At 45.1% G+C, this 25721-nt stretch overlaps 1 protein-coding gene across 1 annotated transcript in view; it reads left to right on the plus strand.

Annotated features, from left to right (window-relative positions):
• LOC111949304 (ras-related protein Rab-38-like) overlaps window positions 1-21628 on the plus strand; it is a 64922-nt gene extending 43294 nt beyond the window's left edge. Inside the window, exons 3-4 of the mRNA XM_023966250.1 lie at window positions 9767-9916; window positions 20309-21628. Coding sequence (XP_023822018.1) covers window positions 9767-9916; window positions 20309-20515 — 357 coding nt within the window. The 3' untranslated portion in view covers window positions 20516-21628. The remainder of the gene's footprint in view (window positions 1-9766; window positions 9917-20308) is intronic.
• The last annotated feature ends 4093 nt before the right edge of the window (window positions 21629-25721 follow it).

Below are 25721 nucleotides of genomic sequence, written 5' to 3' on the forward strand. Positions count from 1 at the left end.
GAGAACCCAGAGGAGTTAACTAAAGAGTCATGGGCACACTCCTCCCAGGTGAATTGGGTGGACCATGTACTGGGGTTCCTGCAAGGGAATAGCATAGACTAACTTGGAGAACTTGTCCACAATGGTCAGGATGACTGGTTCACCTTCTGTAGTTGGTAAGACTGGTAATGAATCTCAAAACTCTTCACAGAATTTACTACACTGGACAGAGGATGTTCAAGATGGGTCTCAGTAACTCAGACATTTGCGAGCACTGTGATAATAATCTACCCGACAGCTACATGCACGCACTGTGGTTCTGCACTCCTGTCCAGGCTCTCTGGCAGCAGGTATGTGCCGATTTATCAGTCTGGCTTAAGGTTTCAATCACTGCCTCACCGTCACTTTGTGTGCTTGGTTACATGAGTGCCATCGATATAGAAGAAGGATTAGCATCTATCATTTTCATAACTCTTTGTATTGCCAAAAAAACTATTTTAATAAATTGGAAAAACAAGAAAAATATAAACATAAGTCAACACAGAAATCTGCTGTTTGATCATATCAGCTTGGAAAAAATGTCAGCCCAAAGCTCAAGTAACTTTGAAAGAATTCAGTCTCTCTGGTCTCCTGTGGTTGACTCCATGACTTAGGGGGTGGGGGGCTTGGTCGTCGCTGCTCCTTGCCCTTCTGCCGTGGTTTGGGGTGGGGGTCGGGGCTTCCGGTGCCTGGCGGGGGCGGTGGGGGGCTCCGTTGGTCGGGGGGTCGGGTCCGGTGCCTGGGTGGGGCGGGCTGGGGCGCTGCGTGGTCCTCTGGGCTTGGGTGTGGGGGTGCGTGGTGGGGGGGTGGGGTGGTGGTCTGGCTTGGCTTGGGGGGGTGGTCCCTTTGCCTGTGCTGGGGGGGGTTGGCGGGGGGCCCTGCTCGGGTGGGGGGGGCCCAGCGGCGCCGGATGGGCTGCCCATCTGCACCTGGGGCTGGGATCGGCCCTTCCCTGGCTCTGGGGCGGGACGGGACAACCCTCTCGGGGCCCCCGGTCGCTCTGGGTGTCACCCGCTTCGGCTGCGGGGTCTGGGGTGGGGTGGGGTGGGGGGCTTGTCGGCCCTGTCCTGTGGGGGGGCGTTCTGGGGGGGAGGGGGGGCCCATTATTAGTACGGGTCGGGGGGGCTAGCGGGTCGGGGTCTCCGCTGAGGCAATCAGTGGTTGCCTCGGCCGGTTGGCCTCCTCGGTCCCGTCGAGGCCTGACCAGAGCTCTTCTAGGGCCGGCGTCTGGGGGTGGGGGCCTGGGCTTGCTCCGGGGGGGGGCGACGCTTTCTGGCTCCTCTCTCTCTGTGTGGGGTGGGTGGTGCCGGGCTGGGGTGTCGGCGCCTCCGGGGGTGGGCCCCTGGGCTGGGTGGCCCTGGCCCCTTTGCTGGGGGTGGGCTGGGGGACGGCTGTTTGACCACCGGGGGACAGTCTACCAGCTGTCCCCAACTTACCCCCTTCCTTATATAACCTCATATTAGGGTGAGGGGGTGGGGGGTCTAGCCTGCGATGCGCCTTGGGGGGGGGCTACTTGGGAGTGGCCCCCCTCCTATGGTTGCCGTATGGAGTGGGCCCCCCCTCTTTCGGTTTTATTTGCACCTTAGACATGTAGGGTCCTTGGTAGGGGGGGTGCTTGGACATCACTGCAAGCAAGCAGCAGATGTCCTCCTGGCACCCTACCCGCCAATTTTAACCGCACCTTAGACATTTAGGGCCCCTTGGTGTGGAGGGTGAGGGGACATCACTGTGAGTAATCAGGAGATGTCCCCTTAGTGCCCTACTCGCCAATTTTAACTGCACCCCCCTTAGTACACACACCCCTCCCCCTTCAATATATACATTCAAACATAAACACACACACATGCACACAAACACCCTCTCAAACACCCATACACGCACACACATTTTACAAGGAAGGTGGGACCTGGGTCCATCTGTCCCCTACCCCTTCCCTGGTGGGGGGTGCGGGCCCCTTGGCGATGGCGGCCGTGTCCCTTGGGTGCCGGCTCCCTGGGCCCGGCGGTGCTCTCTCCGCACGGTGGGGGGGTTCATATTACACCTGAGCCGGGGGTGTTCGTGTCCCTGGGGGGTGGGTCCTGGTCCTTGCCCCTGGGCGCTGGGCCCCGCCAAACTTCCAACATGGCCGAGCCTGGTCGGGCCATATTTATAACATCCCTTGTGGGCCGCCCTTTTTTCCCCGGGGTTCCCCCCTCCTGGGCGGGGGCGGCGGGCCCCTGCCTTGCTCCTACTTGGACCAACCGTGGGCCGGGTGGGTGGCTGCCTGGAGTGCGGAGCGGGTCTCCCTTGGGGGGTCCTGGCTCGTACCTGGGGTCGGGGCGGGGGGATGCCCGGAACTCCTGGGTGGTGGTGGGGTGCTCGTCTGGGGCTGTGGGCGTCCCTCTCCGGTGGGGCCCTGCGTTGGGCTCTTCCGGCGCGGTGGGGGGCTGCTTTCCTGGCTGGGCTGGGGCGGCGCTCTCTTTCCCTCTGCGCCTCCCTGCTCTCTGGCTCTGGGGGCCTCGCGGCGGTCCGGCTGGCCCTGGCCTGGGTGGCGGTCTTGGTCGCCCGGGGGGCGGTTGTTCCCTGCCTGTTCCCGTGTGGCGTTGGGGGAATTCCGGCTGCCGCTGCTGCTGCGGCGGGGGTATGGGTGTGGGGGTGGCTGGGCGCTCCTCCTTCTTTTCACATTCCACCATCCATTTTAGAAGAACATAAACACTCACCTGAGCACAGGTGTTAGCTCACCTTTGCACTAATAGTTTGCATGATTGAATGAATGAAAGATTTCACACTAGTTGGTTTAAAGGCATAGGTATGCGTTCGTGAACACTATCTGTTTTGTGTGCATGTTGACATGTGGACATTTTTGCGGCTAGCAGGTGTGTTGATAATATTTGAGTGTGTGTGAACAGGCCCCGCCCTTTTTGTACTACATTTGAACCGTACCGTAACGATAAACAACCAGTAAACCTGTCTGCTCTATGCTGCTTCATGGTCTTACCCCCCTTCCCCTCCTATTATCACCCTCCTACCCCCCCCTCTCTCTAACGTCCCTCTCTCTTCTTCCCCTCTTTCCTTTTCCGTCCGGTCCAACACCAAAGATTTTCAAACATGATTGAAATTAATAAATTTTGGCCTCAATTACAAAAGGGGTTTATTCAGACATACCTTTGGTTTGTCTGAAGATGAATAACCCCTCTTGTTAAAATAAAATATGTCCAACACAAGAGGCCCTCAGCTCTCATCTGTTTGCCTAGCTGTTGGACAGGACAAGTTAAAAAAAAAAAAAAAAAAAAAAAAAAGACTGGTAATGAAGTCCATTGCTACGTGGGACCAAGGAGGAGATGAGAGACCTGCTGGCGAACGACGTGGAACCTTCATGCTGGCACATACTGGGCTTGAAGAGACAAAATCGCTGTGCCACCAAAAATGCAGTCCGTGAAACGCCAGGGTGGCACGCCAGCCGAGAAGAGTGTCCCCATTTCAGCACCTGGGGACGAAGACTTGAGGGAACAAACAGACAACCAACAAGAAATCCAGCAAGAACAGCAGAGTCATCTCTCACCTTGCGTTCCAGGGCCCATTGTGTGGTGCCCAATGCCATTGATCGTGGAATTATGGAGCCACTACCTCTGTCCACCACCTCCTCTTCCTGGTATAGAAGTGCATCTGGCTCAAGGTTTTTACTGCCACGTCTGTAAGACAAGGTGAACCTGAACCTACTGAAAAACAGAATTCCATCTCGCATGCCAGGAGTTGAGACTTGAGAAGTACAAGTGTACTTTAGGTTCTTGTGGTCGGTCTAAACAAGGAAGGGATGTTTAGACCCCTCCAATCAATGACGCCACTCCTCAAGAGCCAACTTCACCGCCAGTAGTTCTCTGTTCCCTATGTTGTAATTTCTCTCCGCAGGAGTGAGCTTGTGGAAGAAGTATGCGCAGGGATGGATTTTATAACTGTACGCTCTCTCTGAAAACACAGCTCCCACTCCAGAGTCAGATGCATCCATATCCACAATGAATTATTTGGAGATGTCACGCCACTGAATCCCCTAATGAAGCGCCTCTAGAAGTTGGCAAAACCCAGGAAGCATTGACGTTATTTTCTGTCAGTAGGGATAGGCTCCTACCAAACAGCTTCAACCTTTGAGTTATCCATCTGAACAGCGCCTGGAGTGACCACATGCCCAAAAAGCTTTGAGCTTTATAGAAAAGCTGGTTCTCCAGTAGGCCCTGTAAGACGGCTCTGACGTGCTGTACATTGGTAACAGGGTCTGGAGAGAAAAAAATAAATAATATCTAGATAAACAAAAACAAGCTTATTGATCATGTCTTTCAGCACATCATTGATCAGACTCTTAAAAAACTGCAGGAGCATTTGTTAAACCAAAGTGCATGAAAAAGTACTCAAACTGTCCAGTAGGGGTGTTGAAAGCTGTCTTCCACTCATCTCCATCTGGGATGCACACAAAATAATATGCACTACGGAGATCCAGCTTGGAGAAAATGCTAGCTCCCCTTAATAAATCCAAAGCAATGTTCAGCAGTGGGTGGGGGTAAGTTTTGCAAATAGTGATACTGTTCAAACTTCAGTAGTCTATGAAGGTCGGATGATGCCGGTCTGGAGACTCTCCTGTAGGTACTGCTCCATGACCTCCCAGTCAAGGTTAGGACAGTGGATAGATATGTCCTCTAGATCAGTGTTTTTCAACCTTTTCTGAGCCACGGCACACTTTAACCTTAAAAAAAATCCCGCGGCACACCAGCATCCAAAAATTTAAAAAAAGAAGGATAAACTCATAGTCTGTATTGATCTACAGCCCCTCCTCAATATCACATGCATTTTTGAGATAATTGTTGCAGAAAAAGCAGGAAACTGCAGCTGTTTTTTTTTCTAAAAGATTCAATAAAAGTTAAGTTAGAAGATTTAAAAATAGTTTGATGTGTGTTCGTTGGTTTCAAGACGTCTAACGACAGATCTCCTTGTGCCCTGTCACTCTCACAACCCAATGCATCATGGGAGATGTAGTGCATAAAACGGCCGGAGATCGGTTTTCGGAGCTTCATTGTTTTGTTCACTTGTTCCACGGTCTGACACCGGATTCTGTGGAAAGCTACAGCGCAAAAGACGAGCTTTAGCTGGTATTTTTGTTAGAACTGAGCGACTTTACGAGCGAAATCGGGACAAGGAAATGAAGACTTTAACCACTTCTGATTGGTCAGACTGATGACATGTGATTAAGCCCCTCAAGAGTGATTGGTGGAGACAGTCAAAGGGACGGGACGTTTCCCAAATACAGCCGGAGCTGCAGCTGAATCGCGGTACGGTCATTCTTATCAAAATGTCTTTAATAAAATAAAATAAACGCAAAGAAAAAGTATTTTACGATCTTTTATATTCCTAACTCCTCAGTGTTTTATCAGGGCCTGTTTGGATGAACACAGAGCAGGAATCCTGGAGATGGGAAATGTTTTTAGATCAGTTAATGAGGGCAATTTTCCACGGCACACTTGACCATCTCCCACGGCACACTAGTGTGCCGCGGCACACTGGTTGAAAAACACTGCTCTAGATGATTATGTTCCTGCGAGTCAGTGGAACAGTAATGCGGCCGATGTGGTGAAAGAAATTTTGCCTGAGTCTTACAAAACACCTCTCCAAGATCATGATACTCAGGGGGATCCAGGTAGGTAATTCCTCTTCAGCTGTAGACAAAACCTCACGTGCTGTATCATGCCCAGCTGGGTCTGACATTGTCGGAGTGTAATGTCACAGTGTATATGAATGACCTAAATGCAGGACTAGACTTTACGGTTGAGGGAAGATCCAGAGTTCTTTTAATAACAGAAAACAACACACTAGATGGGGAAAAACTCCACAAACATAACATAACTCAAACAGCATGACTCAGGTAAAGAAACCAGGACAAACAGACTGAACAAAAGCAACACTCAGACACAGAGAATAGAAACGGACAAACTTAAATAGAGCTCAATCAATCAACCTAAAGTGCAGCCAGCTCGGCGCCACTCATTGACAGCCCCAAGAGAGGGGGCGGAGCCCTCCAAGAGAACCCACAGCCATCTTGCCGCGAGACACAGCAGGTAAAACAAAACAGAACTGAAGATTGTGACAGCTACTTTATCAGGAGCCTCCTCATAACATTTGATAGCTGGTTGCTGAATATGATGCACTATTAATATTATGGTGTGTGGGAACAACTGTCGTAAAAAATCCATATTTGGAGTAAAGAGTCCTGGTTTTTGTCTGTTAAATGCTGCTTTCTTTTATCGTGAAGTCAAATGCTCTTCTGTTTCTTCACTGGCTCTTTTCTGTAAAAAGAAACTTTACAAATACGCTTTCTGGCTCCTCTCTCTCTGTGTGGGGTGGGTGGTGTGGGGCCTGGGGTATCGGCGCCTCGGGGGATGGGAAATCTGGGCTGGGGGGACCTGGGCCCTCTGCTGGTGGGGGCTGGGGGACAGCTGTTTGACCCCCCGGGGGACAGTGTACCAGCTGTCCCCGACTTACCCCCTTCCTCATATAATCTCATATTAGGGTGAGGGGGTGGGGGGTTTAGCCTGCGATGCACCTTGGGGGGAGGAGCTACTTGGAAGTGGTCCCCCTTCCATGGTTGTCGTATGGAATGGGCCCCCCCCTCTCTCAGTTTTATTTGCACCTTAGACATGTAGGGCCCTTGGTGGGGGGGTGCTTGGAGATCACTGCTAGCAAGCAGCAGATGTCCTCTTAGCGCCTTACCCGCCAATTTTAACCGCACCTTAGACATTTAGGGCACCTTGGTTGGGTGAGCCTGGTCGGGCCATGTTTACAACATCTCTTGTGGACCCCCTCTTCTCCTGTGGGCCCTACTCCTGGGCAGGGGCGGCCGGCCCCTGCCTTGCTACTTCCTGGACCCACCGTGGGCCGAGTGGGTGGCTCCCTGGAGCTCTCAGCGGGTCTTCCTAGGGGGGTCCTGGCCCGTACCTGGGGTGGGGCGGGAGGATGCCCAGACCTCCTGGGTGGTGATGAGGCGCTCGTCTGGGGCTGCAGGCACTCTTCTCGGGTGGGGCCCGGCGCTGAGCCCTTCTGGCGAGGTGGGGGGGCTGCTCTCCTGGTTGGGCCGGGGCTGCGCTCTCTGTCCCTCCAAGCCTCCCTGCTCTCTGGCTCTAGGGCCTCGGGGCGGTCCTGCTGGCCCTGGCCTGGGTGGCGGATGTGGTCACCCGGGGGGCGGTTGTTTTCTGCTCACTGCCGAGTAGCGTTGGGGGTGTTCTGGCTGCCGCACCTGCTGCGGCGGGGGTCTTGGTGTGGTGATGGCTGAGAACTCTCTCTCCTTCTTTTCACATTCCACCATCCATTTTAGAAGAACATAAACACTCACCAGAGCACAGGTGTTAGCTCACCTTGCACAAACACTTTGCGTGATTGAATGAAATATTTCACACTAGTTGGTTTGAAGGCATAAGTGTGCGTGTGTGAACACTCTCTGTATTGTGTACATGTTGACATGTGGACATTTTTGCAGCCAACAGTTGTGTTTATAACATGTGAGTGTGTGTGTGGACAGGCCCCGCCCCTTCTAGATTTGTATTACATCTGAACCTGACCGTATTGATAAACATCCAGCAACTTGTTGCCCCTCCTTTCCTTTTCCGTCCGGTCCAACACAAAAAATCTTCAAATACGATTGAAATGAATAAAGTTTCGCCTCGATTACAAAAGGGGTTTATTCAGACATACCTTTGGTTTGTCAAAAAATTCAGAACCCCTGTTGTTAAAGTAAAATATGTCCAACACAAGAGGCCTTCAGCTCTCATCTGTTTGCCCAGCTGTTGGACAGGACAAGTTAAGAAAAGAAAAGAAAAAAAAAAGAAACTTTACAAATACGATGTTTTTTTTTTTGATAACTTTGCTAGGCATTTTTCAATTCAAGGTATTTGACAATTAATGCTTTTCAGCAACAGATATCCTTTTTCTTTCCCATATTCCTTAAAAACTACGGAGCCCGTGTCCTGACATTAAGATATAAAAATATATCTTGTTCCCACAGGTTATTATGTCGTTCGCACGAAATACTATTCCGTTCCCACAAGATACTATTCCGTTAACACAAGATACTATTGCGTTCCCTCAAAATACTATTCCGTTCGCTCGAAATGATTAACTCGTGCGAACGCAATAATTATGTTGTTCGAACGCAATAATTAATCCGTTCGAACGCAATAATTATTCACGTCATAAGTCATTCAGGCAGATATAATCTCTGTACACAGGCAAAACTAAGCCGCTTTCAGCGGTAACTTCCTTGTCTCTGTGACCCATATTCGTTCAAAAAAGGAACATGAAAAACAAAAATGATCACTTTATTACTGTCTCAATGAATATAAGAAAAATATCAAAAGATTTATGATAACTAGGCTGCTTTGTCATACGATAGCTCCTGCTAGGCTACTACTAGCTCCGCCGCAGAGCTCTTTGATGTATGCCGGCATTTGGGCAACTGGCTGGTCTATTGACAGACAGCTGATATTGTAGTTTAGGGTCGAATAGGAATAATATTCAGGACTTGTCTTTTATTAACTTTAGCAGTCAGTTGCTTTACATTCGAAGGCTATAAGGATACATGCTAACTGACTAGCCGATCATTGATCCTGTTATTAATTTACGTCATAGATTTACAGCAGATACCTTCACATTTCTGTCTGTGTGTGTCTCATTACATTGCATTGAAGACACGGAGGAAGTTTAGAGAACAGATTTATTTATTTCAAAAAGCACAAAAGCATCCATCGTATTCACGTTCATTCACATGGTGATCTGGTACGCCCTCAGTCATCTTGCTGCAAAAGCCGCTTCCTGCCGCTACTTCCGTGTCTCTGTGACCATTCAATAGGGGTAAAAATAAAAGCAAGAATGGTCGATCTGTTATTTTCTCGATGAAAATCTGAAAAATTTCATATTAAGCTGGCTGCTTCGCCTAAAGCACTTACCTTTAGCTCGTAGCATAACAACAATAGCACTACGTCACGTTTCCCAGCGTGCTTTGCTGCCAATCACTGGCCAATCACCGTGTCCCTGTGACCAAGGTCTAACAACAAGACCAATGATTGGCCAGTGATTGGCAGCAAAGATGCCGATAATCTGTGGGAACAAGATATATTTTTATATCTTAATGTCAGGACACGGGCTCCGTAAAAAACATTGGTCTGCTTAGTAATGTGAAATGACCTTCTTTAGTAGCTTTTCTATTAATTAAACTCGCCTGGCAGACTAATGATCACAGGTGTCTGATTTTAATGTGAGTGATCCAAAGAGCCCAGAGATTCAATATCATCCAGTATGTTGATTGAAAAAGAACAAATTTTATCTTTTTGAAACTTTAATGCAATTTGCTTAATAATGTGAAACACTCTGTAAAGAAGAAGGCCTGTCTTACAGAGTTTCTCTTGGAGAATTTTGTAAATCAATCTGCCTGTAATGTAAAGCAATTGGCAATGATCACAGAGATTATATGAAGGTGAAATCCATTTAAGAAAGGAAAGGATCATTAAAAAGTATTTTACCAAAAGTTTTGTAGGTTCTGCATCCTGATTTTATAAGTGATCAATATTCATTATGCTCATATACAGAATTTGTTTCTGTGTTTTGCCCTGATTCAGCTGAATGAACCCGAACACATTTGTGACTTAAACAATGACCTTTTCCGGATAAGCTGCAGATTTATTCCTTCCTCCCATGTTATAATTGCTTTCTTTTTATCTCGTCTCATTTTTGCCAGGTCGCCCTGACTAACGGGAGACCGGTTCCAGCCGTCCTGTTGGCGAATAAGTGTGACCAGCGCAGGCATGGCTTGTGTCCCAAGCTGCCCAAACTGGAGAACTTCTCCAGGGAGTATGGATTTGTGGGCTGGTTTGAAACTTCTGCAAAGGTAAGATGTGATGTCTGTTTGAGTCTTTGTATTGCTGCATTTTCTTATTATGTTTTTTTGTTTGTTTTGCGTGTTCTGCATTAGGTTTATTTTTTTTATTTTTTTTTCTCTTTTTACTCTTTTTACTCTTTTTAACTTGTTCTGTCCAACAGCTGAGCAAACAGATTAGAGCTGAAGGCTTTTTGTGTTGGACAGGTTTTACTATCACAAAAAGAGGTTATATAGCTTCAAGAAACTAGAGTGTAGATTTGTATAAACCCCTTTTTGTCGTATTATTTTTTATTTATTTGTTACATTTAGTGTGTGTGGGGAGGGAGAGGGGAAGAATGTGAGGGGAGGGTGGAAGAGAGTAAAAGGAAGAAAGGTGAAAAAGTGTGGGATACAAGTACTGATTTGAATAAATTATTAATTTAAGCTGTAACAATTATACCAGATCTGCTGGAAAGACGAATGTTACATCAAAGGTGAAAATCTGACACTAAGATGAGCGAGAAAAAAAAACTGTCCATCAATACACTGTAGGTAAGGAGGAGGGATGAAGCAGACAGGGAGCAGTGTGGAGTGTGCACGTGCACGTGGGGGTGGAGATACATGCATGCTGCCGACGTGAACCGTGTGTTCATAAAGGGAGCCAGATCCTACCCAGCCAGACCAGCCAGACCAGGAGAGGGGAGGAGAGCCCCCCAGGCCAGAAGCCCCCCCAGCATCCGGACCCAGGCAGCCCGGGAGGGGAGGAGGAGGGGACCGCCCACCCCACCAGCCAGGCACAGAGAGGGCCCCCCTACAGGGGCCCCCCCAATGCCCAGAGGCACAAGCGAACCCAGTGTCCGGCCCTCAGGCCACAAGACAGGAGCGCTTAGCCGTACCAGGCGGCAGCCATGGGGGCCACCGGGCGCCGGACACCGAGACAAAGGCCAGGGACGAAGCCAGGGCCCCCGGAACCCAAGAGCCGGCCACCACCCGACCGGCGCCCCGTCCCCGCAAGCCAGCCCAGGCCCGCGACCTTAGCAACCCAGGGATCGCCACGCACCCACAGCCACAGCCACCCCCCTAAAACCCTACGCACTACCACCCCCCCCGCCATAATATCTGACCCCCCCTCCCCAACCCTCTCAGTGCCCTCCCCTCTCTGTGATGGGGAGGGAAAGCCCCAGAGGGTCCCAGCGAGCCAGCCCCCAGGTCGGTCCTACCCATGCACTCACACACACATACTCACAATCATCTGGTTACCCTCCCTACCCCCGCCGCCAAGCAGCAACCCCCCCCCCAGCCGGCCGACCCCCAGCGCCGCATGCCCGACCCCTCCCGCAGCCGACAGGACACCCATAAGCCCGGCCGCCCTGAGAGGACCAGGCGGGTGAAGACCGGCCGCCCCCCCCCCGACCCCACCCATGTATGGAGGTGTGGGAGTGCTGTGTGTGTGCTGCAGGTAAAATAGGAGGTCACCAGTGTGGGGGGATCCACCGCTGCCAAGCCGCAAAGCCCCCCACTCCGGAGTCCCTCTGTGAGTGGTGTGTATTTGCTGTGTGTGTGCTGCTAGCATGCAGTGTGTGTGTCTACAGAGGAAGTTAAAATTGTGGGGGGGCCAGCGAAAGGTGAGCACGGATGTTTCACCGTGCCCCCCTCCACCAGACCCTCTCCACAAGGCCCTAGATGAATCAGAGTGTCTAATATGCAAGTAAAAAGCGGGGAGGAGGGCGGGTGCCAACGAGAACCCAGAGAGGGGCATCCCCAGTGAGCCCCGCCAGCATACCCCTCCCATCCAGATCCCGGGGCCCTATGTGCCTGTGTGCAATATTTGTTTGGGTGAGAGCGGGGAGGAGCGGGCGGATGGGCACAACCGGGGGAGAAGGCTCCCCCGAGCGACCGGCCCCCCAGCCGGCCGCGGTAGGCGCCCCCCCTCCCAGAGCGGCCGGGCAGCCAGAAACGCCAAGCCAGCCGCAGTTGGAGGCCAGAGCCTCGCGGCGCCGAGAGACAGCCAGCAAGGAAGGGTCCCGGTGCCAGAACGGGGGGGCAGGGGGTCCAGCCCCACCATTCATACCCTGGCCCCCCTAAGGACTAGCACACTGCCCCCCAGGCCCCCCCCCCCCCAAAATAAATAAGTAATAATAATAATAATAATAATAATAATAATAATAATAATAATAATAATAATAATAATAATTAATATAATAATAATAATAATAATAATAATGAAATAAACCCACCCAAGTGAACCCATTAACCCCTGCTGTGACTGCGGCGCCGACCCCCGGGGGGCCAGGCCACGCGCCAACTACCGGCCACGGGCGAAACACCGGCCACGGGCAGACGACCCCAGGCCCCAGAGCCCCAAGCCCCCCCCCAGCCCCCGCCACGGCGACCAGCCACCCAGCACGGCACCCGGCCGCCGTTCCCGGTCAGCCGCACTGCCTACCCTGCGCCCAGCAGGCACCCGCCCAGGAACCCCTGCCAAGTTGCCGGCAGAGTGTGCGCCCCCACCACCTCCCCACCCAGGCAACCAGAGCCCCGAACCGGGAGAACGACAGGCCCGGCAGAGCCCACCCCCCCAAACCCACCCCGGCCCACCCAACCAGCCAGGACCCGGCCCAACCTATCACCATCCCACCCCCACTAGGTGATGTGACTAACCATTAGCATTAGGTTTATTCTACTAACAAGCACCCAATCAAGATCTGCACAATGCAAATCAATGAGATTCTTGTAAAAAAACGAAAATAAAAGCCTGATGATAATGAATCAATTTACTGTATGCGAATGCAAGGAAAAGAGAGTGAAAAAAGAAGGCTAAATCCAAAAGCGCATTAACAAAAGCTCATTAGTTGATCATTGGTAATATTAGTTGTGCCTGGTTGTTAACCACTTCTGTGTGAAAACTGGAAAGTGGAAAAAGGTAAATCAACTTATTATAGGAAAAGAAATAAGATTAAATATATTACACAGGTAGTCGTTAGTTACTGTTTTATAACAACCAGGGCCTTCTTACTGTGAGGCGAGAACATGAAAAATAATTATTATTCAAATAATATTAGTTGCTCAGACTCTAATAACACAAAATAGCAATTTAATGACCGGAATAAAAAAATATTTTAGTTAGGAAAGCAAAACAAAAAAATGGCATGTACTATCAATTACATTACTTCATAGCAAAAATATAAAACAGATCGCTAGCTTTAAAAACGTTAAGTTAATGTATGTCCAAAGTTTTCTTATGTTAAAATGCAATTAGATATGAAAATAAAGAATTAAAAGCCCTGCATTGGGGACTTTGATCCAGTTCATCTATTCCATTATTTTTTGTGCATATTCTATGTTTGTCTTAGGCAACTTTTTTAATAAATCAATAAAGATTTGTCAGAAGCAAGAGCTCTGTCTCATCCTCTGGTCACCGGTGGGAGGCGTCTCCAGAGTTCTAGCCATAGTACAACTCCCAGAAACCCCCAGCGCACACTTCCTGGATGCCACACACCACTCTCTTTCATTCAATCAACCACAGCATACTTACGCTCTGCACTGAGTCCAAAATATTGTTTGTGCCACTCTGCCTTCCTTACAAAGGGGTCATATTTCGACCTGATCTTCTGTCTACTGACCCTGTTTCTGACTCTGTTTGCCTGCCGCCTGCCCCTACTCTCGCCTGGATTTTGACCACCCTGTCACTCTTCTTATGATCTTATGCCTGTTATCGACTCCTGCCTGACTTTTAGCTGAGTTAACCTGAGTGCTATCTTAGATGACCCCACCCTTACATTGAAAAGTTCTCCAAACTATTACATAGATGGATAAAAGTGTAAAGATTTCATGTAATCCATGGACACCAGTGAGGTTCACAAATCATTAAAGAAAATAGGTTCATCGCATTGTTTAGTGGGTCTAGATGACCCAACTCCCAATGGTAAAGTGCTTAGGATAGCACAAGGGTTAAAATATGACTCCTATTACAAGTCTCACAATGGATGGAACAGGCAAAATAATTGGCTATTATATACGTATATATTATATATAATGGTTACTAAACCTGCTTCATTTGGATCCAGCTGTCTGACTGTTCGTGGGACAAGAGTAACCCTTGTGCTACATAGAACTAAATTGAACTAACTAAACTGACTAAACTAAACTGGACATCCCTGCCCTTAGACACTCCTTAGCGGTGAGGAAAAACTCTTAAGAAAACCGGATTCCGGAAAAAAAGTGAAGAAACCTCAGGGGTGCCCACATGAAGGAGGGATCCTCCCCCAGGACAGACAGGTGATGTACCAGAACTCATAGAGAAGAATTAACTTATCAAACGCTACAGCTACATATTTAAAGTCCAGCAGACGAGCTTCATCCAGACGGAGTTGGGGGGACAGTCGGGGGCGCGAGTCGAGCCGGAGACAGGATCCACAGCTAGGTGTAGGAGCAGTAGTAGAGGCGAGCAAGAGACGAGGTACACGGTCAGGTACAGGAGCACAGGTGAGCCAACTGGAATCTGGAAGCACTCCCACTCACCCAGAGGGGAGTGGGAAAAGAGGGACATGAATCGCACTGCACCAAACAGAGGGAACTAAATGATGAATAATGATCAAGAATTGAGGAGAGAAGGAGGGTAGAAGTAGATGAGAAAAGAGGACAGAACCCAGGTGCACCATAGTTACCCCAGCTTCAACTTCTAGCAGCCTACTAACAACTAATTGTTATTGTTATTAAGTTTAATTTAAACACATTAACATTAAGTTAAATAATCTCAGCATACTATCTAGTCTGACAACAAGCCTGTCCAAAGAAGAATGTTTTCAGTCTAACTTTGAATGTGGAAACTGTGTCGGCCTTTCTTACATGAGGCTTACCTTGCCTTACCTTATTAAAAAAGTGTTTCAGTTAGAAAAATGACTTGGACCAAACTCTGGGATGTTTGGATGTTAATAAACACAAACCTTGAAGGAGAACTAACCTGTTTACCTCTGATTTCATCAAGATTTAAAAACTGTTCGATGTGTGTTCGTTGTGGTTTTAAGACGTTTAACGGGGAAAACTCATTGTTGTCATAGTATTCGAGACTTTGAAACAGACCCAGATGCTGGAACCCGAAAGGATAACAGGAGAGATTTATGGTAAGTAGTTTGATTTATTTGTCTTACAGGTGATTTTCCAAAAGCGGGATCTTCGGTTCCAGATTGCAGGTGAGTAGCAGGAAAACGTGGCATGGCTGGAGGGCTTCTGTGAAGGGTGAGAGGGCATGAACAGCTGGCGAGGTGAGCGTGGATTAAACGGACCGTTCCGGAGGGAATCCCAGGTAGCACTCGTGGTGATAAAGTCCTGTAAGCGAGGCGAAAAGGCCACAATTGCTAAACAAGAATTATTCTTAGGAATAAACATGAGAGACCTGACAAGCACCATGGAGGAGCACCAAACTCATTAAGAAGGCAGCAGGGCTGATGAGGTGAGTGGCAACAGCTGGGAATCCTCCAGAGCAGAGAGGAGTGGCTGACGAGGTGATTGGCAACAGCTGGGAATCATCCAGACCAGAGCAGAGAGGGGCTGACAGAGGCACCATGACAATTGTAGCGCGGAGACACTGTCACTTTAACGATATGCATCATGGGAGATGTAATGCGAAAGTGCAGCCGATCGCAGATAGATTTGCTTCTCTGAGCATCATTGTTTTGTTCACTTGTTCCACCGTCTGACACCGGATCCCGCGGAAAGCTACACCGTTAAAGGTGAGCTGTGGCTGTTATTTTTGTTGGAACTGATAGACTTTATGAGCAGAATCAGAACAAGGAATCGAGGACTTTAACTACTTCTGATTGGTCAGACTGATGACGTATGATTAAGCCTCCAAGAATGATTGGTGGACACAGTTGAAGGGGTGGGACTTTTCCGAAAACAGAGCCGAAGCTGCGGCTAAATCGCGGTACCGTCATTCTTATCAAAGTGTCTTTAATAGAATCAAATAAACAAAGAAAAAAGTAGTTTACGTAGGATTTTATTTTTTCCATATTCCTTAATACTCAGTGTTTTATCAGGGCCTGTTTGGATGAACAAAGAGCTGATATCCTGAAGATGGTAAATGTTTTTAGATTAGTGATTGGGTAATTTCCCACTTCACACCTGACCATCTCCCGCTGCACATTGGTTGAAAAACACTGCAATAGGGGTTATGAATCTTTTGACACACGAGATGTTTATTGGAATTAACACCTTTAGTAATTTATACTAGACTTTATTCCTCTTACTTATATTTGTAACATTTTTGTGTTGGACCGGATGGAAAAGAAAAGGAGGGAAGAAGAGAGGGATGCCAAAGGGGAGGGGGGGTAGGAGGGGGATTATAGAAGGGGGGTAAAACCTTGAAGCAGCATAAAGCAACAAGTTGCTGGATGTTTGTAATCATTACGGTTAGGTTCAAATGTAATACAAATCTAGAAGGGCCGGGGCCTGTCCACACACACACACAATAAAGTTAGATACATACCCCTTGGCTCCAAAAATGTTCACATACAGACATGTCAATATGTACATAATACAACTCATGTTCACATACCCATACTTATGCCTCAGACCACCACATGTGAAACATTTCATTCAGTAACACAAACTATTTCTGCAAGGGTGAGCTCAAGTGAGTGTTTATGTTCTTCTAAGGTGGATGATGGAATGTAAAAAGAAAGAGGGAGAGTGCCCAGTCATCTCCACACCAAGATCCCCGCTGCAGCGGCAGCCAGGACCCCCCCCCCAACACCCGCACGGTAGCAGATAGAGAACAACACGCCCGCCAGGCAATCACATCCACCACCCTCGGGTAAAGAGGGGTAAAGAGTGTGTGTACTAGAGGGTGCAGTTAAAATTGGCGGGTAGGGGAACTGAGAGGACATCTGTTGCTTGCTGGCAGTGATGCCCAAGCACCCCCCTACCAAGGGTCCTAAATGTCTAAGGTACAATTAAAACCAAGAGGGATCCTGTTTCCATACGCCAACCCTGGGAAGGGGTCCACTGCCAAGTAGCTCCTCCCCCCAAGGTGCATCACAGGTTGCTCCCCCTCTTCCCATCACCCTAATAAGTGATTATATGAAGAAGGGGGTAAGTCTGGGACAGCTGGGGGACTGTCCCCCGTTGGTGAAAAAGCCGTTTCCCAGCCCCCCCAGCATTGGGCCCAGGTCTCCTCAGCCATGGGGCCCCATCCCCCGATGCACTGACCCCTCAGCCCCCACACCCGCCACCCCACACAAAGAGAGAGGAGCCAAAAAAGCCCCCCCCCCCCCCCCCCCCCCGGAGCAAGCCCATGCCCCCGCCCCTGGGAGAACTGTGGTCAGGCCTCAACTGGACTTTTTTCTCTTTTTGTTGCGCACGTAGACCATTGTCAATCTTAATAGAGAATAGAATTAAAGAGTTCAGGTCAGCATACTGGTTTCTTCAGGCCAACTCATTCTTTAGGCGGTCATTTAGGCTGCCTTTACACTGCATTGTTCAAGTGACCCAATTCCGATTTTTTCCTCTCATGTGGCACAGATCGGATATGACCGGTGAACGTGTAAGCAGGACAAAAGCGCATGGATTCCGTTTTTTTAAGATCGGATACAGGCTTCTCTCATATGTGGAAATAAATCGGAAATAAATCGGATACGTGCATTTGCGTGTGCCATGTAAGCAGACAAATCGGATATTCCCCAGTAAATGCGAGTCGTACGTCAGTGATGTCAATTCAGGATACCACCAACTGAGATCACATGACTTGTTAAGGTGCTTTTTGTGCGCTGATTTTGCTGTCAGCGTGTTACCTTTCAGCCTCAGGCTTCAGACCGTAGTTGGAAACCGCTGTTATATCCGGTCCGGTCCGGTCCCGGTCGGGACGCAAACGGTAACTAATCAAGCGGGACACCGTTGCTATGGAACAAGCTAGAAGCTGTTTATTTTTTGGGGGGGGCGTGTATGATGGGGACAGTGTGTGTGTGTGTGCGCGCGCGCGTGCTTGCGTGTGTGTGCGTGTAACTTAAGGAGAGGAGAGTGGGTATGAGCGCGGAGCGGGGGACTGTCGGAGAACCGTAAATTAAAAATAAGGTGTCTCGCCCAAAAGTTTTGGAGTCTTTCTTAGCCCACTGGAGGCTGAGGGTTCAGAACGGAAAAGAGAACCCCGAGGAATTCTCCCGTGTGTCATTGCTCAGGAAAGGTTCAACACTTGGATCAAACTGTTAGTACAGCACAACGTCTGCAAACACTTCCTCATTCAAAACTCAGAGAGAGCACATAAGACGGCCGACCAGCCCTCCTTCTTTTCCTCCCCCGTGCATCCCGTCTGGAGCGCCCAAGGCAACGCCTCCTTCCGTCGCCGCCTTGCCTCCATGACAACCGCAGTCACAAAAGTCCAAAGGATGTCCGTGGAAGGCGGAAATGCTGCTACGTAGTTCTCAGAACGTCTACGTTTGACAGTTTCAGCATTGTATAGTGTAAATGCAAAAATCAGATACGGGTCACTTTTAAAAGATGATGTAAGCGGGTCGTCAAAAAAATCGGATATAGTCAGAAAATCGGATATGGGCATCAAGACCTGCAGTGTAAAGCCGGCCTTAGTCTTCTATATGCAATTATGAGTGCCACATTGTTCCACCCGGAAATTCAACAGAATACAGTATTCCGCAGCACTTCTAGAACCAGGTCCCTTAGGTAGTCTTAAGCAGAGCCTGTGTGGTCTGGGCGAACAAACAATCTTTTAAAATAGTCTTCAAAGTACTAATATGATTGGGAGTGAATTAAATAACCAGCCTCAGCTTCTATTAGCCCAATCTAATGCTGTACCCCTGCAAAGTCCAATCACGTAGATAATCTTAGACTTATCTGAGCAGAAAGTTGTTGAATGAAGATATGGCAGGACTGGAGCAGAAAACCTCTGTAGGAACTGAGATCACCGGAATTAGATTCTAGATCCAGGACATAAGAGTCTCTTGGAAAAGCAGAACCACGGTGAGCAAGAGCAGCAGATGCGAGCTGGTTAGACATAGCGCTAATTTGGGTGGTCATCACATTTAACTGGGTGATCAGGTTGTCATGGAATTGAGCAATACTAAGTAGGACCTTGTACCAAGGAGACGTCCCTTTGCTGTTTTGAGTTCTTATTGCCAGACTAGCTTGTAATCAGAGAATATTTAACTTACTTTTACACATGTTTAAATTAAACTTAACAATGACAATGAGTTCTTAGTAGGCTGCTAGAAGTTTGAAGCTGGGGAAAGTATGGTGCACTGGGATTCTGTCTTTTATTCTCGTCTACTTCTACTCTCCTTCTCTCCTCTATTCTTGATCATTAATTATTATTTAGTTCTCCATGCCTCTGTTTGGTGCAGTGCAATTCATGTATTGTCCCTCTTTCCCCACTCCACTTTGAGGGAGTGATTTCAGATTCCTGTTTGCTCGTCTGTGCTCCTTTACCTGACCGTGTATCTAGTCTCTGGCTCATCTCTGCTGCTGCTCTTGCACTAGGATGTGGATCCTGCCTCTGGCTCGTCTCGCGCTCCCAGAACTCTGCCAACTCTATCTGGATGAAGCCAATCTGCTGGATTATTTAAACATGTAGTTGTAGGGTTTGATAAGTTAATTCTTCTCTAAGAGTTCTGATACATTGCCTGTCCATCCTTGGGGAGGATCCCTCCTTCATGTCGACACCCCTGAGGTTTATTCTTTTTTTCCGGAATCCAGTTTTTTAAGAGTTTTTGAGTGTCTAAGGGCAGGGATGCCCAGTTTAGTTTAGTCTGTTTAGTTAGTTCATCTTAGAATTTTCCTATTGAATTCTATGTAACCATGATCCTTATGATTTTGTGTTTACTTTACAATTACTGGTATGAAGCCCGTTGAGACAACTGTTGTTGTGATTTTGGGTTATATAAATAAAATTGAATTGAATTAAATTGAAGGGGAGTGTGGTCAGAGCAGTCAAGGCATCCAGAGCAGGCTGAAGATCACAAAAAATTAAACACTGATTAGAATGGTTAAGAGGCCAGGTTTCACACAACTCAGAAATGGATGAAGAGTTGTAGGTGTTCCAGGGTGCTCTGCCTCATCTATTGAGGAGAGATAGGGAGAGGGCGAGCAACAAACCACACAAGGAGCAGACAAATAAAAAAATGAACCAGGAGAGGGCAGCAAAGGAACTCTCAAAGGCTGACTAGAATAGAATAGAATAGAATTGAATAGAATTGGATAGAAAAATATGTAGAAAAAATGTAGAATCTATAGTGTTGGCACACAGATCGACAATATTCAGCTAAATAAAAATGTACTGTAAGTTGGTATGATGTCACACTGAAAAAGAAAAAAAGCCTGTAAACCAGTGGGTAAAAGTCTCCACATTCTATTGGGTCAATTTAACTTCCATGTTAAAACTTCATCATACTTTTACCCTTAATCCCTTCTCCATAGGACAACACCAACATCGATGCAGCCATGGCATGTTTGGTGAAAAACATCATGTCTGTAGAGGAGGAAAACGCGTTGAAGGACGAGGCTGACAAGGAAGCAGAGGGAGGGGTAATCGTTCTGCCTCACTTTGACTACAACACCAAGGCGAAAGGTCTAAGTGGATGTTCAGCTTGCCCCAGTAAACCCAAACATGAAGGCAGTGACTAAGGCAGAAGGGGGAGTTTAAACACATTCTTTTAAAATATTTTAAATATGTATATGAATACCCCCCTCTTAAACACCAACTCCATTATCTGCTTTTGATCAATAATCATCAAGATTGCTAAGAAAATTTCAAGAATTTCTTTCCTGAAACAGATGTAGAGTGGAGCTCATCAATGAGCTTTACATAACAACCTTTCCTCTCACTTAAATTTCCCTTTTTATATGATTTCTTGAGTTTTTCAAGTGATCATGTAAACAAAATATTCCAACATCATTTGTCCTATAGCGTCAGTTTTCAATTTTTTTAAATATTTGGTTTCTTTCCACAAATCTAACTTCTTCATACCTATTTATCTGATTTTTTGTTGTTGTAATTTTTCCATATTAACATGTAAAAAGACTACTTGGTTAGAAAAATAGGTAGAAAATACCAGAAATTCCAGCAAATGTTTATTGAAAATTAAAAGAACAAGGACAGAGGCTGGATGTTCCACAGCAAACTTCCACAGATGAAAAGGACTACAGAAGCATGTAGCTCATTTAATAGATGTAAACTGTCCGTTTTAACTTTTAAGACAGTAAATATGGCTAATTTTAATAATATTTAATTAAATTCAGTACATATGTATTTATATGGGCCCTTAACAAGACCACAGCCAAAGAAGGCGCCTCAGGTTAAACAACTCCTAAGCTTTGTTCACATAGCTCTCAAGAACATGACTTCAAGCACCAGCTTCCAATGAGTCTATGTGAACGAATAAATGCACAATTTCAGTCTTCTGTGTTTAAAATGTGCATCCCCTCCAGGGAAGCGCGCCCCACAGTTTGAGAACCACTGTTCTAGTATATACTTAATTTTAGTAATGACTCACCAACGTTGGTGAGCAACCTTCATCAGAATTTCAGTTTTCCTATTTTTTTTTTTTTTTTTAAAGTAGCTTCAGTTTTAGTACACACAAAAAATGTATTTTAATCTGTTTTCTCACTTTTAATCACCTTTGTTTAAGTCAAGTTGCTGTGTTAATTTATATTGCGTGTTCCATTAATACATTTTTTTAACTGGATTTTTATTTGTTTCTGCACCAATATAAATAATAAACATTTGTTTTCATAATATGGTTCGTGTGCTGTTTCAGTATGGTTTCTTCCGTTAATGGCTTTGACCACAGGAAACACGGTGAAACTGGGTTGTTTTCATATAGTTTATCATTAATTTGCTCACTTCAAGCAATTAGTTTGGTGTGAAGATAGGAATGTACTAAATATGACTTTTAATTAAAGAACACCAATATGTAGGTAGAAGAAGGCACAATAACCTCCACAGACACATGTCTATTGTGTTTAATTTAAACTACATAATGTACATGGTTAAAGTATTAATCGTTTACTCCAAATAAATAGTTTAGGATTTTTTCTTATAAGCGATGCAAGAAGGTTTTTGTGCCTTTCATTAAGTATTAACACATTTTAAATTTGACCCTTTGATTCCTTTATTGATATCAATTTTTTTTTATTTTAAATTGATCATTTTATCTCTCTATTAGTAATATACAACGGTAATGTTCACTAATTTTAATAAATTGGCAGTTGTAATCTATTTTTATGATAAACACAGTCCTTGTCAATAAGGAAACTTTCAGTCAGAACTCATTTAAATATTATACTTTTCTTGGTTTTACTTTTTGGGGTTCTGTGATTTGGTGAACATGAGAAATAATAAGCTGCAGACATCCAACCTAAACAGCTAAAACACAAAAACCTGCTAAAAACTTAAATGTATCGTGTTGCAAATATTTTAAAAAATTTTGTATTTGTATTTTTGTATTTGCTTCAGTCTTACTGGTAGTGATATTCCTTAAGGAGAAATATAATGTTTTAGTTTGAGGTAACTATAACATACATTTTTAAATATGTTTTAATAGGGGTGTAAAGATTAATCAATGAATTGATTTGTATTTCAACAATCCAACCTGATCAATCTGTCTAAGTTTTTACCCAAATCGACCTGCACCATTAAAACCTATACCAATCATTTCAAAATTAAATAAAATTATATTGGAAAATACTATTTGGATCATGAAGGTGCTGCAGATGACAGTACCCAGAATTCTCCAAGTGCAGAAGCAATGTTATAACGTTGAAAAGATTCTAGAGCTGTTTTTATTCAGATGTCCAGCAAGAAAACTTTGATTCAGAAGAGGAAGTAGAGCTCATATCAGAGGAAGATGATAGGGAGGAAGACATTTTACAGTACAATAAATCCTCTTTAGAAGAAGACATTTTTGAAGATAAAAGAAAGAATTTAATTTCAAAAAGCTGCAAAACAACCTGGTCTTTGGCTGCATGTGGAAAACACAGCATGGTGGCAGAAAATGTCATGAGGATGACCCCAGCTGCTCTATCTTATTGTATTGACATTGTCTCAACATTTTACCTATTTATCACACCAGCAATTAAAAAAGTAATTCTGGAGATGACTTATTTAAATGTTTTTTGGAAATATGAACCAATCTGGAAAAGGATGGTTGAGACTGACCTGTATGCCTACTTGGGCTGCTACCTTTAGTAGTTGTATACAGGTCCTGGGGTGAGGCTGGAGGTAGTTTATAAGATGCAGGGAGCAGAAGATTCAAGATTAATGTATTTGTCATTGTGATTAATAAACAACAAAACTGCATTAAGTGCATCAACAATCACCCTAATTATTTACAAAGTGTGAAAAGCTCCCATTCACCAAATTAATACCCAATAAATAAATAACCAAAGTGCAGTACAAAAAACACAATTTTCCATGCCACAATGACACTTAATCTCTTTCACACCTATACGAGACTGCTACAATTTAATACCACTGAGTCCAGACCGGCAAGACGTAGATAAACCTGTAGCCAGATCTCCTGAACAACCTGGGGATACAGCTGCCCCAACTGGTCCAAGTAAGAGGAAGAGATGTCAGTTTTTCCTGCGAAAGGACTATGAAACACATCATATAACATAATAGGAACATATCTGCAAAAGCAGATTTGCATACTACCTACAAGCACTAATTAGTTGACTGAGTTATGTTGCTTAGTTCTTATGTTCACATTTATATTCTTTCTTAAGCTTTCAAAATAATAAATAACCTATGCAGTAAACAATAATACAGTTGACTGAATCATAGCAATGAGTGGTGTAATGAATAAATGCAGTATTTCTTCTAGGTGAAGAAGAAAAACATTAATTCACACACTATAAATGACAAGTTACTTCTTCAAACAAAATAAGATTTCGTGTTAAAAGATTTTAATGAGCTGCTTATATTAGGGGTTTAATGAAGGCACATCATTTTGACCGGGAGGACACAGGGTGTAAAAAGAGTATGATGACAACAGGAGAGTTAATTGTTCTATCTTAGATGACCCCACCCTTACATTGACGTGTTCTCTCTACCATGACAAAGGTGGATAAAGGTGGAAAGATTTCATGTAATCCATGGACACCAGTGAAGATCACAAATCATTGAAGAAAAAAGGTTCAGTGCACTGTCTAGTGGGTCTAGATGACCCAACTCCCAATGTTGAAGTGCCTAGGATAGCACAAGGGTTAAAATCACATTACAATGTCTACCTCAGTATAACTGTGATAAACACCAAAACATATACTGGTAATTTACAAAATTCTTAAAAAAAAACAAAAAAAAGGACAAAGATCAGGGGTGTTTAGCAGTAACAATATTTATGATTTGAAGCAATTACATCAACCCAGGAGAATGTTTACCACAGCCAAAAGCATCATGGTGGGGAATAGCTTTATGCTTATCTAAAAAGCTGAAGGAATCTCCAGATTAACATATCCAGCACTTGCCCTCAATGTTAACGCATCCACATGTAAAACCGTTGATAAAATGCTTTACAAATTTATTTGGAAAAATAAAACTCACTACATTAAAGATAAAGTGCTTTTGAACACAATAGACGCAGGAGGACTTAATGTCTTAGATTTCACCACCTTAAACTACACCTTTAAAATCAATTGGATTAAGAAATTTCTTAGCAACCCAGATTCCTTATGGAATTTTATTCCAAACTATTTATTTTCTAAACTCGGTGGACTCCCTTTTCTTCTCCAATCTAACTATAACATTCAAATGTTGCCCATTAAATTAGCAAATTTTCACAAACAAATGCTTCTGGCCTGGTCTCTAATCTATAAACATTCATTTTCTCCTCACAGCTTTTATATCTGGAATAATACTAATATTTTGTACAAAAATAAATCTTTATTCTTCCCTTACTGGTTTCAAAATAATATACTCTATGTAAATCAACTTTTTAACTCAGGAGGGTGTTTAATGTCATAAAATCAATTTTTGACCACTTATAATATTCCAGTTACCCCCAAAGAGTTTGCAATAGTCATGGATGCTATTCCTAAAGGCGTTATAATGTTATTTAAAGGTCTTGTTCACCCTTTACCCTCACATTCAGTCTCTTTATTTGAAACAAATATTGGTAAGACCTGCTTTACAAGAACATCTACAAGAATTAAAAAAATAAGATCACTGTTTCAGAAAGATATTGCAGTTGTACCATATGTGACCCACTATTGGAGAAAATTTGCCCCAGATATTGAATGGAAGAAAGTTTGGACTTTGTCCTCTAAATATTTTATTTCAAATAAACCCCGGGATGTTTGTTTTAAACTTCTTCACAGATGCTACCCAGCCAAATCCTCACTCCACATAGACATTGATAAAAACTGCTCCTTCTGTAAATTAGACACTGAAACAATTATACATCTTTTCTGGAAATGCCCCCCAACAGCAATTTTTTGGAAAGACTTCACCTCCTTCGTTCGATGTAAAGTTTATGAAAAATTTGATTTGGTATACAAGGATGTATTATTTGTTTTTTATAGTGTTAATAATTCACTAAGAAGGGAATACTATTTAATTAACCTTTTGATAATACTAGCCAAATTCCACATACATAAATGCAAATTTTCTGAAAAAAAGCCCTTATTCAAACTTTTTATGATTGAGTTAAACCAATATATCAAAGCAATAAAATATTCTTCCAACCCCAAAGCTATAAGAACGTTTGACACCCTGGAATTTTTTAAATGTACAGAATAGCAACTTGCTGCTTTTTCTGCTCTTATTTATAATTTTTTTTTTTTTTCTCTTTTGTTCTTTATGCTCCCCTGGCACATTTTGTTACTCTTTGTT

The sequence above is a fragment of the Oryzias latipes genome, chromosome 18, assembly GCF_002234675.1.
Source record: "Oryzias latipes chromosome 18, ASM223467v1".
Taxonomy (NCBI): domain Eukaryota; kingdom Metazoa; phylum Chordata; class Actinopteri; order Beloniformes; family Adrianichthyidae; genus Oryzias; species Oryzias latipes.